This window comes from Ambystoma mexicanum, chromosome 7p (assembly GCF_040938575.1).
Source record: "Ambystoma mexicanum isolate Mex_15411 chromosome 7p, UKY_AmexF1_1, whole genome shotgun sequence".
In the NCBI taxonomy this organism is placed as follows: Eukaryota; Metazoa; Chordata; class Amphibia; order Caudata; family Ambystomatidae; genus Ambystoma; species Ambystoma mexicanum.
The window spans coordinates 662973821-662990982 of record NC_090939.1 but is presented as its reverse complement, the minus strand read 5'-3'; the positions used below and the strand labels follow the sequence as shown (position 1 = coordinate 662990982).

The 17162-nt window shown below is 48.2% G+C and overlaps 1 protein-coding gene across 4 annotated transcripts in view; it reads right to left on the bottom strand.

Annotated features, from left to right (window-relative positions):
- The window catches only part of MAP4K4 (mitogen-activated protein kinase kinase kinase kinase 4), a 917846-nt gene that overhangs the window by 80438 nt on the left and 820246 nt on the right, over positions 1-17162 (bottom strand). For all 4 annotated transcript variants that reach the window (XM_069636727.1, XM_069636728.1, XM_069636729.1 and 1 more), the window contains 2 exons: positions 4409-4579; positions 32-175 (listed from right to left, as the gene is read on the bottom strand). In XM_069636727.1, coding sequence (XP_069492828.1) covers positions 32-175; positions 4409-4579 — 315 coding nt within the window. The remainder of the gene's footprint in view (positions 1-31; positions 176-4408; positions 4580-17162) is intronic.

Sequence of the window (17162 nt, the reverse complement as noted above, 5' to 3'; positions counted from 1 at the left end):
CCAAGGTAATGCGTTGAAGAGGACGCCATACCTGATATCGTAACCAAGATATTGAGGCCTTCAAGTACATCCATCTGTTGAAATCTCCTCCTATTAATGAGTGGGTAAACTTTACCCTGGCCACTTCTGTCCAGCAACATTAAGCCACTTTCGGTTCCAACCAACAGATTAACACCTACAAAAAAGAATTAAAAAGAAAAACAAAAAACACATTTGAAAATCTTGTGCAACTTTAATTTCCTACGTTTTCAAAATGGTGTACAAGTTTAAACAGAAAACAATATGTTTGTTATATCCATAACTAGGATCCTGTGGAACCAAAAAGACAATGAAGCCACAGCAGCCAATCTTCCTTCCCAGTTGTAAAAATCTAATGTTGAAAGCTGCCTCAAGGCACAAGTGGTACCTTACCACATGCCACGTGTAGCTATGAGTTCTCTGTAAACACAAAAAACATGACCGCATGCACATGTTCTTTTCAACATGTGTGCTTATTAATAAAGTATCTAGTATCTTTAACTCATTCACGTGGACATTCATGCGAGTATGACTGAATTTCATAGACTACAAAATATATTGCAACATATTAACCGGAAATATGAGCACTAACAAAAAAAAAGTGGGTCAGGGATAAAGTGTTCAGCTGTGACTCAAATGAAGCCCTGGTCATTGCTGCCCCACAATTCTAAAATTTCTTAAGCAGATAGTCCCCCATCCAGGGCCTCACTGGCGATCTAACGTAATGTATGTATCCCTGCAGTGTCTCCCAAAGGTACCCTCAAGTCTGTTTCTCAGAGCAGGTGACCCTGCACGGCCTCTTGTATTAACTCTCTGGCTGGTGGGCAGTACTTTGCTTTTTTAAGAGTCTACCTACTGCCTTGTTCGTAAACAGAAAACAGGAACACAGGCTGGTTTCCTTTTCTGCAGGTCCCCATTAAAACGTTCACAAGGAGGCTGTATTTACCTGGTAAGCATGGAAACAAGTGTTCACTATATGGGCATGGCTGTTCTGAGACTCCAAAGTTTGAAGCTCTGACCTGCCATGAACAGATCTAGCCAAATGTATGAACGAATATCTGGAATTAACTTATGAAACTTCGCCCTGTGAGATTGGGAATAAACCCAGGGTGATTTGAATGTTGCAACCACTCTCGATTGTGTGGCCACCAAATGTTTGAATGGTACAATGTGTCTGACTGGGGGACTGGATGTACAGCCAGCCTCCAAGATCTTAATAGAAATCTGTGTTTTGGCACCACCATTGCCATGCGCTGGGGACTCTGCTCAAAGCAGCTGGTGGAAGAAAGACTCAAGAATCACAAGGCAGAAAACTACTGCTGGAACCTTCATGCCCATACGTTACTTGATTAGAGAAAACCACACTGATGATGGCTTCCCTTGACATGGAGTGATACTCATCTGGACTCTGGGTTCCATGAGAATAGCACTTACATACTTAACACGCACCCAGTGTTAGGGCAGGAGTCCATTTTTGGTGGTCTCTCCGTCCCATTTGTCCAAAATACCTTCAGCTATCCCTCCGCAAATACCTCCCCTCTCGAGCTCTTCGCTCCTCTACCTCCAACTCCCTCAGGGTCAGTTTTTCAAAGAAACAAGCTGGGGGTAGATCTGTGTCTTCGGCTGGGGCCTCCCCCTGGGACAGCCTCCCTGCCACTCTAAAACTTGAGCACCATTTCCGGTTCCGGAAGCACCTCAAGACCTTCCTCTTTTCTTCTGCCTTCGCTCCCCCTCTCCCCTGCTGATCTGTTCTCTTGGCACCATGCACCTGCCCACCCTCTGTCCTTCGGGCCCAGGTACCTGCTCACTCTGCCACCCTCCCGCACTGCCTCCGGGCCACCCCTTGCACTGGGGTCTGTATCTGTACCCATACACCCCCCCCCTTTCTTCCTGAACTTATCAGACCTATCCTGTCTGCTGCCTTAAACCTAGCAATTGCAAATTGCTGGCTGCACTACCAGTTTGTTGCCTCTATTTATTATTATCTGTTTCTCCTCTGCTTCGCACTTTCCATGCCTCCCCCTTCCATGCACCTTTCCTCTCCCATGCACTTGCGCATTCTCAATGTCACTGGGCCTAGTAAGATCGCTGTTTTGTTCTCCCCTGTTTCCCCCTCCCTTGCCTTGTCACGCTCTGAAACACTTGTGTACGAGCGCGATAGAAATACAATATCATATCATATTTAATGGGGCCCCTAGACTGATTTTTCCAACTATGGTTTTCTAAGTTTTGACATTTTTGTCAGAGGGACTTCTACCGAAGTCCTCATGCCACTGCAACCCTTTTTACCATTATGTCCTATGGTAGCTCATATGGCTCATAGTACAAGGGGGATTCAAGCACCCCATTTTGGACCCAGGATGATTATGTACTGGCTGGGTATTGTACAGTTCTTATATATTTGGCTGCTGGGTGCCCTTCCTTGCCTGTTGCTAGCCTTCATCCTGGCCTCTCTCACTGAATGGGTTTGTTGTCCTGTGCTGGGACTGCTTTTCCCGCCGACTTATCTTGTCCACCAGTTTGTACCGCACTGAGGTAGGAAGCTGCTGTCGTCCAGAAGGGTGGTGGAAAACCACTACCCCATTTCTGCTTTCTCTGGGTCCCCTTATGCCCTCACAGGACTGTTTCTCAATGGCTGGCTGCTCAGTCTTGCCCGCCAAGCTATACAGAATCTCTTGGTCAGGTTCTCAAGTCTGCCAGGTGCCTGGTCCGTCTTATAGATGGGTGAGCAAAGAAAACTTTGTCCACATGGTTAGATAACTCACAGGTGACCCTCAAAGAGCTAGTCTGGACAGCAGCAGTGAGGAATCACAATGGCGAACCTTTAACAGATCAGAGGAGGAGCTGGTCAACAAGAGACTGCAGGTCTGAGTGTCAGGATGGTTCCTCAAGGAAGGACAGCTTTTGAAATCCAGTCCAAGGCGTGTTGAGAGCATTTGTGAACAACAGCAGCCTACTTGGCTTCCAGCAGGCACCACCTCTGCCGCAGGTGAGTACACAGTACTGGAGCAGGTTCTAGTTATTCCGTCTGGATCAGAGGGAGTAAGAGCCCAAATCAGGTAGGATGATGGACAGAAGAAAGGTAGAGCTTCCCTCAGGAGTCAGCCACAGAGCTTCTGCAAGTTGTGTCTGGCCATGTCTGCATCACTTCAGCAATTTAGCATTGTTCCAGGTAGATTCTAGCGAATGGGATCCGACACACACACACACACACACACACACACACACACACACACACACACACACACACAGGGTTGTGGGTGACCACAACCCTCCAATAAACAACCACTCATAAAACGTAGCGACAAACACAGAATCTGGCGAGACCAGTAATTCCACTTCTGCAGGCACAAACAAAGTAAACGTGGCCAGAGATGTGTGGAAGACCCACATCCAGCCTAAACAAGACATCTCTTTGGGTGTTCACATACAGAATGGCCAAACGTGGCATGCCTCTTGTAACAGAGCTTAAAGGACCATGACCAGGTACTGGGACAAATATTACATGGTAGCAATATTTCTCCCTTTCAGGAAGCAAGTGCTACTAATACTGTAAAAATGCTAAACTACAGTTCAAACCAAATAACAGTACACCGCTTCAACCGGCCCATGTTGGACCCAAAATGGAGCTCTTTATAGCACCAGTGCCCTGCTTAGCACATGGGGTAGCAAGGGCAGCACATGAACATGCAGTGTCCCTCTTCAGCGAAACGTCTGAAAAAGTGTCACTTGAAACAAGAAGTCAGGACAATGAAAAGCCAACAAAAAGTCTAGTGACCACCAAAGTTAACAAAAGGAAAACCAAAAAAGTATTTTCCTGGTCTAACCACCACCCTGGCAAACGCAGGCATCCACTTGAGTCTTGTGTTTAATACATCACTAAAATAATAAAAAGTGCTGAACTGTACGGCCCACTTCATTTGCAACAATATACTTACAAATCACTTTACTGCAGGCTTCAACTACGATCCAAAAATTCCTCTTAAGTGTATGAAGCAGTGCAAAGGTCAGCTGCAATCCAGACTATCACCTATCAGTCACCCATATACCAACGGTCAACCACACAAACAAATCCTAAAAAAGTGCACCAACCTCTCTCAGACTTGTTAAAATATGTGGTCAGAAGATCCAGCTGTTCCAGTGTTGCAAAATGTAAAGTTTTGTTTTTGAAAAAAATTGTTCAGAAGCAGCCATGACTTCATATAACATACAAAATAAAATGCAACACCAGTCTATGGTAGCATTCTCTAGTACACAATGCAGAGGTCACCTTTCACAGGCACTTCAAACACTGGACATCATTCAGGAAGATATAGCTGAAGTGATAAGAAGTCAAGTGATATAGGGAGAGGAGCTGTGCAGGCAGGCAAGGCAAGAGGCTATTACGTACCCCATAAGGCAGCACATAAAATCTCCGAATTGAATCTCTTTTTGTACTTTCGGATTTCTGGGGTGTCACTTTGTGGCCGTGGATTTGTGGGATTAACATTGACGAATGATCCTTTCCTTGTAGGATCTTGCCTCATAGCATCAGGCCTGAGTGCGTCACCGGAAAATCCCACTAAAATAAAATTAGTATTTTTAAGGTTAGCTTCCAATGTGCGCATGTATGATCCTGAAAGAGATAAGCAACCATCATTAGTTAACAACAGATCTCATATTATTTTCTAGATATAAAGTGGAAAGCAGAGGGAAAAAAGGTGTATGCAACATGTACAACTAATTTCATAACATCATGCAGACATAAATTGAAACAGATACACAGTAAGATGACAGCCACACAAATACGATCTGTAATATTCTAAATGAATCACCAGTTATTCTTTAAGTGCTATTCCCAAATGAATGCCTAGTGGACACTAAGAATCTAGTCCATGCAAGAAATTGGTAGAACATGCTTTTAACCTCAAAATAGCCTACCTGCTCGTTGAGGGATGGTATTGGAGTATTTTCACAAGTCTGATGAGATGTAATGGAAATGAATGTATTTGCATTTATTAATTAAAAATGAAAAGTGCGCTGCCAAGAAGCACTGTTCAAAGGGCATATTGATGAGTGGGTGAGGATTGAGGGTGGTGGGAGGCAGCAAGTCCTACTACTGGGTTCTTTACATTGTCATAATATGATAGTTAATACAAGGGTCATAGGGAACGTGCTGGAAAGAGGAAATGGGACAACCCAACGCAGGGACAGAATTAATCTTCATTATTTTAGTATGTACGACACAGTTATGCAATGGAGAGGTGACTGGGTTGAGGATAGTGGGAGTTTGGGGAAAGAGAAATTAGACTCTGGCACTCCTTCGTAATACAGAATATGGATTTTAAGGAAGAATGCGAGGCAGGTCACCGTTTACAGCATAGAGAACGAAGGGGAAGTACATTAGTAACCATCTTTCTTAAAAAAAATATGAACGGTTAGTGGAGAATTTTTCTTTGACTCACGGAGTCGAACAGATTTGCTTCTCGGCTCGATCATATACAAGTTACATTATTATGAACTCCACCTGGAACGCTGTTTGCCCTTAGAAAGAACATCAAGTTTTAGACATGTGCGCCTTTCTGGATGGAGCTTTCATATAAGGGTTATGGGACTTTCTGAGCAATGTTTTCATGGCGCACAAGGCACATAGGTGTCTGCGCCAACACTTCCAATTTAAAGAGTTGGTTGGCTTGCCTAAAAATACCAGAGCAGCCTGCCTGCTACCAGTACACTGGATGTGAGCACACAAAGTGCATCCATAAAAGTGAATCTAAACGAAGTTTGTTAGAGAGAATTCTCATTTATGTGCAAATTCCCTTCAACCTTGGAGACCCCCAGCTCTTCTGCTGGACTTTAGGACTATAAATGTTATCCCGGAGTGAGACCTTTTTCTCACTTGTGTATTTTTTTAAATCTGATTTGGACTTTGTTTTTGGAGTCTGACAAACTCCATAGGCATCTACCTTTGTATTGTGACACAGCACCTTCAGTGCATTGTCACAGAAAAGTCCCTGGGATTTCTTATAAGGTTTAAATACCTTATCTTGTAGTAAAGTGAAAGACATGTATTACTTACAGTAAAAGTATTAGACGATTGCATCTGCTTAGATTCACATGCTGTGCATATGGTCCGACATCAGTGGTAACCGCGGAGTATTGCATCTTGTCTTTTGAAAATCGAAAGGGGATGTCGACATGGGCGTGCCTGTAACACTATCCCTACGTGACCTGTAGTGTACCCAAGATCCCTCATGAGTCTAGGTCCCTCAGATTGTATTTTTTCTGCCAAGAGGGAGCCTTCGGACCATCGTGCGCGAGTACAGAAAAGAGAGAGAAAGTGGTAAGACGTCTATGTTCCTTCCATCTGAGGAGGAAGGAGGAGGAAGGGTGGGCGCATGTGAATCTAAGCAGATACAATCATCATAAATGCTTTTACGGTAAGTAATTCATGTCTTCTGAGGTTTGTTAATCTGCTTAGAATCACACGCTTTGCATAGACTAGCGATCAGTACCTGGAGTTGGAGGCGGGTTGTGAGAAGGAACAGTAGTAAAAAGATGTCTTAGTACTGCCTGTCCCACCTGAGAATCAGACCTAGAATGTGTGTCTAGACAATAGTGTTTTGTAAAGGTGTGTACAGAACTCCAGGTTGCCGCTTTGCAAATGGATTCAAGGGGAACATTTGCAATGAATGCTATTGACGCCCCAGTGCCTCGAGTGGAATGTGCGCTAGGCTTGGAGGCCAGCTCTCTCTTAGCAAGAGTGTAGCAGAGTGTAATGCATTTAACAATCCACCTAGAAATGGTGGATTTGGAGACTGCGTCTCCTCTTCCTGCTGCCACCGAAACGAAAAACTGATTAGTCTTTGTAAATGGTCGAGTTCTTTCCATGTAGAACAGGACAGCTCTGCGTACATCCAGTGTGTGCAGGGTTCTTTCTCCAAGGCTTGAAGGATTCTGAAAGAACGTTGTTAGTTCGATTGACTGGTTCACATGGAACTTGGAAATTAATTTAGGCGCAAATCTAGGGTGAGTGCGCAGAACCACCTTGTCTTTGTAAACTATTATGAAGGGATCTAGGATCGAGAGCGCTTGTAGTTCACTTACCCTCCTAATGGAGGTAATAGCTATTAAAAAAAGCAGTCTTAAGGGTGAGGTCTTTAAGACTTGCCTTGGTGCATGGGCTCCAAGGGAGCCCCCAAAAGCCTGGTCAATACCACATTTAGGTCCCACCCGGGAGCTCGGTTAGAAATGGGAGGGGGAATTCTTTTCACTCCCTCCATTAAAGCTTTAATAACTGGTATCTTCCACCATGACACATTCTGTTGCGATGTAGTGTAGGCTGAAAGTGCAGCTAAGTGCACCTTGCTGGAGTTGAAGACCAGGCCTGAGTCAAGTAAATGAGTTGAGTATAACACAATGTGTGTGGGAGAGCAGTTAATTGGGTTAATGCTCTTTGAGTTGCACCAGATGACAAACCGTTTCCATTTACTGGAATAGCAGTATCTGGTGTTTGGCTTTCTTGCTTGCCTGAGAATGTCCATACATCTCTGAGGGAGTTGCAGGTGTCCAAACTATGACCTCAGGAGCCAGGCCGCCAAGTTCAATGTCTGCGGGCATGGGTGAAGCTTCTCCCCTCTGTCTTGCGACATGTTGTACGGGCAAGGCAGTTTGACTGGAGCAGATGGGGACATCTCCATAGATGAACGAATCAGGGTTGGCAGGCCCACATGGGGGCCACCAGTATCATTGTGACTGGTTCCTGGTGCATCTTGTGTACAATCTTGTTGAGATGGGGAGTCAGGGGGAAGGGGGTAAAGCGTAGACCAATTTCCGTTACCATGTTATCCAGAGTCCATTCCCATTGGAACGGTTCTGGGGTACCTGGAGGCGTAATCTTGGCATTGAGCGTTCTCCAGAGTTGCGAACAGATCCATCTCTGGGAAGCCCCATTCTGCGAAAACGTTGGAGGTCTGTGTAATCGCCATTCCTACTCCATTGGCAACAGAAAGTCTCTGCTGAGTATATCTGCCAGAAGATTGAGTTCCCCTGGAACATGTTGTGATAACAGGAACATGTTGCGTCTGAGAGCCCACTTCCAAATGTTCTGGGACAGTTTAGACAGCCCTGGAGAATGAGTGCCCCCTTGTTTGTTCAGATAGTACATGGCCGTGGTGCTGTCTGAGGATTTGGATCGTTTTCCCCTGCAGTTGTGTCTGGAAAGCTTTTTAGAGCTTAGAACACTGCAAACAGTTCCAACAGGTTTATGTGGTTGGATGCTATGTCTGACGACCAAACTCTGTGTGTTGTTTGTTGAAGCAGGTGAGCTCCCCAACCTGTAAAACGCGTCTCGTTAGACTGGCTTCCACTGCTGGGGTGGTAAAGGATTTCCCTTTCAAGAGGTTGTCCCTCGACCACCACTGCAGCGAGAGAACGAGGGCTGGCGAAACAACGACTAGATCGTCCCACTGTCCGCTGGCCTGACACCACTGGCTGTTGAGCCACTCTTGCATTGGGCGCATGAGCAGGCGCGCATGAGGAACCAAGTAACTACATGACGCCATCATTCCTAGCAGTCACATAGCCTTGCATACAGTCACCTCTCGACTGGCTACATACTGAGGTATCTGAAACAACATGTTTGGGACCCTCTCGTTGGAGGGGAAGACGAGGCCGCCCTTTGTTCTAATTAGAGCCGCTAGGAAGTGTTTGACCTGATTGGGGTCTAGATTGGATTTCTTCTCGTTGATAGAGAATCCCAGACTGAATAAAAGATCCATCGTCTTTTGGGTATTTGACAGACATTTTTCGTAAGAGTCCCCAGTTATGAGCCAGACGTCAAGGTAAGGATAGACCGGGATGGATTCCCTGCGCAGATGTGCTGCTGCCACCGCTTGTACCTTTGTAAATACCCTGGGTGCAGATGCTATCCCGAAGGGTAGTACTTTGAACTGATCATGTTTGTCCTGTATCATAAATCTGAAGTGTTTTCTGTGCACTAGCAACATTGAAATATGAAAGTATGCATCTTTCATGTCCAGTGTTGCCATGTAATCCCCGTGAGAGCAGTGGAATTACTTCCTGTAGTGTGACCATGCAGAACTTGTGGCTTCACAAACTTGTTCGCTGGGCGGAGATCTAAAAACAGGGCGCATGGTTCGATCCTTTTTGGGTACAAGGAAGTACACTAAATAAATAGCTTCTTTTACCTGAGACAGAGGTACGATTTCTATGACTCCTTTTTTCTGTAGTGTCTCTACTTCCTGCAGAAGAATGCGAAGATTGTCTGGTGTCAGTCATATTGCTCATGGAGGTCTGAATGTTGGGGACCGGTTGAACTCTATACAGTATCCGAGGGTCACGGTCTTTAGCACCCACTGCTCTGTAGTTATTCCCTCCCATGCCTGAAGAAACGATGTTAGCCGGCCCCCGACCGGGGAGGCATGGAAGTGGACCCGAAACGTGGGGTCATTTCGAACCTGAGGCTGGGGAGCCTCTGGGGTAGAGATCCGGCCACTTCCTTTGCCACGGCGTTGACCCCTTTGGGGATACGGGGTGGTGTATCCACTATTTCCCTGTGTAGAATTCCAATACTTTCCCGATGGGTATTGTTGTTGAGGCAAGCGTTGGCCACGAAAAAGCTGTTTGGACCCAGATCATCATCTTGTAGAGGGGTCTTTGTGTAATCTGGTCCAGTGTTTTTAAGGTGTCATGTTCCTTTTTTGCGGTTTCGAGGGTCTCATCGACCGCTTTCCCAGACAGGTTGGATTCTTTCACGGGTTTATTAGTGACGCTTGCATCTCTGGCTTGAATCCAGAGTTCCGTAGCCACGCATGTCTTTTCAGGCGTGTGCCCTGAGCCAAGGATCGACCAGCAGTTTCTGCAGAGTCCAAAGTATTCTTAAGAATGCTCTGGTTCACCTGTCGGCCTTCAGTGACAGTGGTGAGGAGACTAGTATGTAGGGGTTTGGGAACCTCCTGTATGCCTTCCTGTAGTAAAGCCCACTGGGCATCGGCAAACCCCTCACCGCCTTTTTGTTACTTGAACCGATGCTGGGTCAGCGAGCGGTCCGGCTGCCTGGACCTCCGCTCTTGGAAGCCGCGGAACCCTGCTTATGTACACCCCTTTTCCGAGCGCTGCTGTGACTGGGCGTACGTTTTGGCCGTGGTCTTTGAGGATGGATAAAGACTTCGATGTTTGTGAGCCGTTTTTCTTTTTATCCAGCTTCTGGTCTGGAGTGGAGAGGTCATCCCCTTCGAACGGCAGGTCTAAGATGCGTTCCTGGACATCTGGGTTGAATTTCGTAGCACAGAGCCAGGCAGTTCTTCTCATGTCGGTGGCGATGCAGATAGTCCGGCCAGGTGTCAATGTGGGCCACAGTGGACTCCATGATGTCTTGTGCCACCATTTTGGCCTTGGCCAGTCCCGCCTTGAGTCGCGATTGGCTCTGCGCAAGCAGCTGTGGGAGGAAATCCACAATTTCCTGCCAAAGCCTCTGGTTAAAGGCTGCCAGCATGGCATCCGCATTGGCTTGACGAAGATGCAGTGACGCCTTGGAATACAGCTTCTTCCCATACGCCTCCAAGATCTTCTCCCCGTCTAGCAGTGCCGCGGATGACTGAGGCTTGGAGTATAGTGATGCCACAGCGATCAGTGAGGAGTTTGGCTGAGGATGGTCCCATAGAAAGAGTGTATCCCCCCCCCTCCATCTGCCTGTAATTGGCGTCCAGGCGTTGATTGAGTGGTGCTTGAGCCAGTCCTTTTTTGCCAAGGCGACGACGTCCTTCTGCATTGGGATCCTCGATGCAGGATGTAGCGTGAGGACTTCGGCGAGGACCCCCCTGTGATGGTTGCTCGACCTCGGGTTGAGGAAGGCCCAGGAACTCTGCCAGCCCTTCAAAACGTTCATGGAAGGCCTTGGCTGTCCACGGTGTGTTGGGGTCGTCGTCCTCATCTGTGTCCACCTGGGGGTCTGTTTGGTCAGGGAACCGGTGGAGGGGTGCTGTGAGCAGAGGGCTGAAGTGTGGAGACCGGAGCCAGAGGCTACAGCGGAGGCTGGTATGGAACTGCCTGCACCATTGGTTGGTGGGGTCGGAGAGGGCTGAGGTGTGGAGAATGGGCCAGAAGGACGGTAGCCGATATCGACGGGGTAGCGGGTGGCTGCTGGAGCTGTTGCGCTGCCCTGCCCCTACGGATGCAGAGGGAACCTGACCTGTGCAAATGAAGGATAGGCTGTAGGCCACATACCTGGTTGACACCAATCCCACCTTGACACTCGTTCCGCCACTTGCTCGCTTCCTTGGTGCGGTATTGGGCAGGTGTCTAATGTCTGGCACAGTGGCCATCTTGTCGAGCTGCCTTCCACATGCCTGCGTCGTGTTGCTTGGCTCATTGGGACCAGCCTCGTCCAGGACTCTTGAGCATGGATCATGAGGCCTACCCTGCTCTCCAGGCAGAGACTTGGTAGGCGCTTCACCCTCGGTGGATCTGCCTGTAGAGCTGCGTATCTTTCAGAACATGTTGCCGGTACTAGGGCGTGGCCCCTCCGGTGAAGACCTAGTAAAAACCCTTCTGGACTCTTCAGCACTGTTACCAGGAGGATCCACTGACCCCTCGGCCTGCCGGCCGGTAGCTAGCTTAGCCTCGGTACTTGTGCTGGTATGAGAACCTGAGTGGTTCCTCCCACGCAGGTGAGTCCTTGGAAAGGAGTCTCCCTTGCGGGGTGCGCTGGAAAAGAGTGGCCATACCTTGGGCCTGGATCGATGATTGACAAAGTCCTTCAGGTCTTCTGGAGGCCATCTCTGGAAGAGCTCCCTCCACCTGGCTAGTCTGTTCTTCAGAGACCGAGGCAATTGCGTTGCACGTAGTACAAGCTTCCCAGCCGTGGTCTGGGCCAAGGCAACGTAGGCAGAGGGCGTGGGGATCTGAAGTTAGAGCCAGTTGCAGGATGGACACCTGCTGAACCCTGTAGAAGTCGACATGTGCCGGGGAGGAGCATGACGCCTGAGGACCGAGCACCTGAATGATAAAAAGACAGACAGAAGAGAAGAAGTATCCACACGTGGAAGCAAAACCCAGGAACGCTGGTGAGTTCGGCCCATTCCAGTCGATGCAGAAAAGGGGACGGAGGCGTTGCGCCGGAGGGCAGAGTCAGGGCAGCGCATGCTCCCAGGGCCGCATCCTGATGCGCCTCCAAAATTAAAGAGGAAGCAGGTTTTTTCTGGTGAAAAAGGTTCTGTCTCCTGTCTCTAGGAAGGGGCCCCCATGTAGTATGGAGGAAAGGGGACGGGAAGTAAGAGTACCATATATATTCTTTTCAGAATAGTGCAACACACATTCAAAGTAAGAACTTTTGTAGCTGTTCACTCAAGAGTTAGAGTTGCCAACCAACATTTTTTTTTAAAATGTTTATTTTTATGTATTTTTTTTTTGTTTTTTTTTACAAGCAAGGACAAACAGATTGTCTTTGTCGAAGGGCATGTCCAGCACCTTCGCCTGAAAATGTGTAGCCTTCATCCATCCCTGACGATGAAGGCACACTCCGTTTCCCATCTGCTGGCAACCCATGTCAGCGATGTCCACTTGCCACCGTAATGGCATGGTCCGATGCCACCACCCCTTCCTGAAAGAGGACGAGAGCTTCCATCTGGACATCGTGAGGAATTTCAGGATCTCGCCCAGCTTGTAACAAAGTTCTCGGTCATATCGGGCCAAAATGGCTGCCTTGATCGTGGATGCTGCCGTGTAAATCACTCTTTCCCATAGCTGCCATTCTTTCCCTCGCTACCCAGGGGAACTGATGATGAAGCTGGGGTAGCCAAACGTTTCCTTGCGGCAGCTGACACTACCAAGTCTGGCAACGGTTTTGACATCAAGTACTTGGGGCAGAGTCCGGCACCCTATATTTCTTCTCCAGTCTGCCTTGCTTGGAGCCGTGCATGGATTCTTCATGTGGGCTAGGCCTTCCTCCCAAATATCGTCCAGGAAGGGCACCACCATGATAGTCTTCCTCTTAGGCTCTCATCTCTGATACAAGAAGCCCTCTTTCCTGGTTTCTTCAGGCACCAGCTGGGACAGCTCAGAGGCCCTGGAAAACCGAGATGAATGATCCCACCTCGTCTGGTGGAGAGTCTCTAGGAGGGGCGTCCAGGTGCAGTGATTTGTCTGCTACGACAAAGTCCTCATCTTCATTGTTTCCTGTGGCCGTGTCCGTACCAGTGTCCGTGCCCGGGTCTGCTGGTCGAGTCAGGGCCTGGCGTGGTGGAGGCTGATGTGGAGGCGTCGGATGATGCCTTCTCTTTATGTGGAGGATGGTCAGGGGCCTGCGGCACCACAAGTGCTGGGGGCAACCTCTTCTCAACCTCCATCACCCAGGTGTGGAGAGACCTGGATATGTCCAATGGTTGTGAAGGGAGCAATGAATTGATAGGCCCTTCACTGCTATCGTCCTCGTGGACCGTATGGACAGACTCGTGCTTGTCATCGTCCGTGGATGAGATGTCCATCGGTTGAACGTCAACCCTGGAGGGCTGTTTTGAGGCCTCCACACCCCTCCCCCTAAAGGGTTGTGGACCTGGATTTTGGCCGGTTTTCCCTCCCCTCCCCCCAAATGGTGCCTGCAGCCTTCGCTGCTGCCTCGGTGGCCGTGTCGCACCTTGGAGGTTGGGAATCCGTTTGGGCTGTAGGAGCCACCCTAGTAGGGTCAGCACCTTCCGCGGTCATCGCAGCCGCCTAAGTGGCCACTGAGGACTTTGGCTGCGCTGGTTGAGCCTGCTTGGGCTGTGCAGTCTTGTTAGGCAAGATTGTATGCAGTACCCTGTGGGAGACTGCACCAGCCTTGTCCTCTTGGCAATAGTTAACCCAGCCTTTATTAATTTGTCAGTTGAATAAGCCTTCTTTAGAAAGGAGCAAATATATGTAACACAATAATATACCTCAAAACTACACACGCTCAGTTTCAGTACATCAGTAGATACCCATTTGGGATGGCACACCGACACTTCCTACACCCTGAGGTGACAAATAACTAGGACACTGGACATTGACATATCACTGGTACATTTAGAGCAATACTGAGTTTAGTGTCAAAAGGAAAAGAGGGGGATGAAAACAATGGTTAAGAAATATTCTTAAACAGGTAAGTACTTTTTGAACCTTCCAATGCAAAGTAAATTAACCTTTCCTGGGAGCCAGGACAGCCAATGTCAGTGGAACAAAAGTCTAGGTGAGCTGGAGCACTTCTTGCAGGTAATTAAAGTCTTGCACAATGTTTTAGAAATCGTTTTAGAAAATGAAAATCACTGTAGGGCCCCAAGCTGGGAGGCTTGTGAGGGGCAAAGCTGTAAGTAACTCTGCAAAGGCATCCAAGACAAGTCTCAACTGAGAGCTAGCAAGGCTACACAACAAGAGGTAAGTGCCCCTAGTTTTACAGTACCTTTGGTTTGAAGAAAACTGGTTCCAGCTGGCTTCCGTTCCTGTGTAGGTCTGCAGATCCTGTGTTCCTCAGCCTCAGTCATGGGGACAAGAGGGAGGACGTCAGGGGACTCCAGCACTACGAATGGAAGGTCAGCGGCAGCAATGAGCAAACTTCAGATCAGCTGCACTTCCGGTTCCAGCTGCTTGCGGCTCTCGCAAACAGCACCACTGCGGTTCTCAAATGCCTTTATGGACTTTCCTCGCCTCTGGGGTCCAGCTCTCTGTTGAGGTGGCTCAGGCTTGGTCAGTCCTGCTTCATGCGAGTCCGGAGGGTCTTCCTGTAGCTTCGGTCCAACTTAAAAACTATGCACTCGATGTGGTGTTCCTATCCCTGGCAATCGATTCCTGCAGCAGCAATGGAAGTGCAGTCACCTCCGAGAGGATATCCAGACGAGTTTGCTTTGGGGTTGATTGGTCCCACCGACCCAAGGGGAGAAGTCGTCCGTTGCAGGGCTTCTCTAGTCGAGGCGATTTCGGAGCTTCAGCCATGCAGCAGGGCTTCACCAGGCAAACCAATGGTCCAGGAGTTGCAGCAAGCGTCAGTTCTTCTTCGGATGCCTTCATCCAGTGGTCGACTGCCTTCTAAGCAAAAAGCTTTGCCTTTTATGCAGGTGTCTCCCATTCATTCGCAGCCTAGCTGTCACTCACACAGCAGGGATTACGCACAGGGAGTTTTGGGCACCTCCCTCACTTCCTGCCCTGCCAGACACGCGGGAGCCAGAGGCGGGCTACACCAGTGAATCCTGCCAAAGACAAAATGAACAAAGGGCCAAACCTGGTTTGGGGCATGGAGTAAATCTGAAGAAGGACCCTTCCATCAAGAAATTGCGAAAAAAGGAGACCGGGGCCATTTTCACAAAATGAGCACGCATGGGTGTCTTACTGCAGCTGCAATTGCAGCCCGCGGTAAAAACACACAATGGTAGGGAAATGTAAACAACTGCCACCAGCCATTAATTGTAGAAAGGGTAACATAAAAACATTACATGAGAAACTAGACAAAGGGAATACTAAGTAACCCCTCCAGCAACCTATTGTAAAGATAGTGTGTGCTGGGTCTAGAAAGTTACAAAATGTAAGTAAAGTAAATTTCACTTCACTGCTCTTGGACACAATAGTTTCACCAAGAGAAGGTATTTAAACCTTTGGGAAATCTAAGAGACTTCCCCTGTGTCACTGCACTGAAGTTGCTGTGTCTCACGATGTAAATATGATGCCTATGGAGTTTGTCAGACCCCAAAGTCAAAAGAAACACAGGTTCCAAATCACAGAAAAATACATGTGTGTGAAAAAGGTCTCACTCTCTCCAGGTTAGAAATACATTAAAAGTCCTCAAGTCCAGCAAAAAGAGCTGGGGGTCTCCAAGGTAGAAGGGAATAAGCGATTTCTGAGAATTCTCCCTAGCAGGTATTCTTCCCTTCCTCCGGCCTAGGCTCATTTGATTTCTTTCGCAACTTGGCATGGGTGGACGACTTCTTTGAGGAGGAGCTTGATGGCAGGTTGGCTACAGACGCTGAAAGCAATATTGATCACAGCTACCAACCTGGGATCCCCATCAGCGGCGAACCCAGTGGAATCAGACTTATGTTTCTTGGCCTTATTTTGGACCCCCACGGATGGGGTGACCTCAAAGGACTTAGATCTCCTCCCAGAGGGAGACCACTCTTGACCGGCCGGTCATGGGCGAGGCATGACCCTGCTCAGAGCATGGGGGAGAAGCCTTGTTCGAGTTGAGCCATGCTGCCAGCCTGCTATGCCGGTCTTTCGGGGTCTTCTTCAAGAATCCCAGGCATATCTCACACTCTACTGCCTACACCCAGACCACAAGGAGGTAAAGACATTGTAAAGGTTTGTCAACTACAAAGACGTTCCGTAGACCGCATTCGGTACAAGGCCTGAAGAGGGTCCTTCCCTCCTTTTTCTCTTCTGTCATGGTCGGAGGGTGCGAAGTAGGCCCAAGACTGCCTTCCAGAAACTTTGACTAATCTTTGTCCTTGAGGGGGCGCAAAACTTCACGACAACGGGTCCCCGTTGCCGGACGATTAAGAAAGAGCACACAGGCTCTGGTGGAAACAAAAATCAAACTATTTCATGAAAAAACAAGGACTCCCAACACTGAAGCATGCAGTAAAAATCAGAAGATGGCTGCTAGAGGACGGGCTTAGGGAGAGGGCAGTATGACCTAGAGGACAGGGATTGGTTTAGAGGAGAAGAACCGTTTTTAAGTGAAAGTGAAACTTTCTTTTTTTTTTAAACAGAGGATTCCCAGCCTGACGACAGGGAATATTCATGAGCAAGTGAATCCATGCCAGACCCCATGTTGGGGAAGTGCTGCTCGTTCTTGTGTTCCGCCTTGCTCAGTGAGTCTGTAGGTTCTGCCTTTTATCCGTGTGAGGAGAGATAATTGGTATTAGGTGTATGCAATCAAAGTCAAGTGCCTGACTTTGCCTGATCCGATTAACGGGACATGTCCAGTAAAATGTTAGTCTTGTTACTCTCAGAGGGTGGGAGTTGGGACCTCAGACAATCATAAAAAATAAGATGGGTTAGATGAAGAAAAAAGGGGGGGAATACTGTGCCTCACCATCGGCTGCCTTACCCATACCCCCGAAAACTCCTCACCCAGATGATACTCCTGCACTGGTCCAAAGGCTGATGACTGGGCCCTAGCCACGTGAGAGATCCCCGGG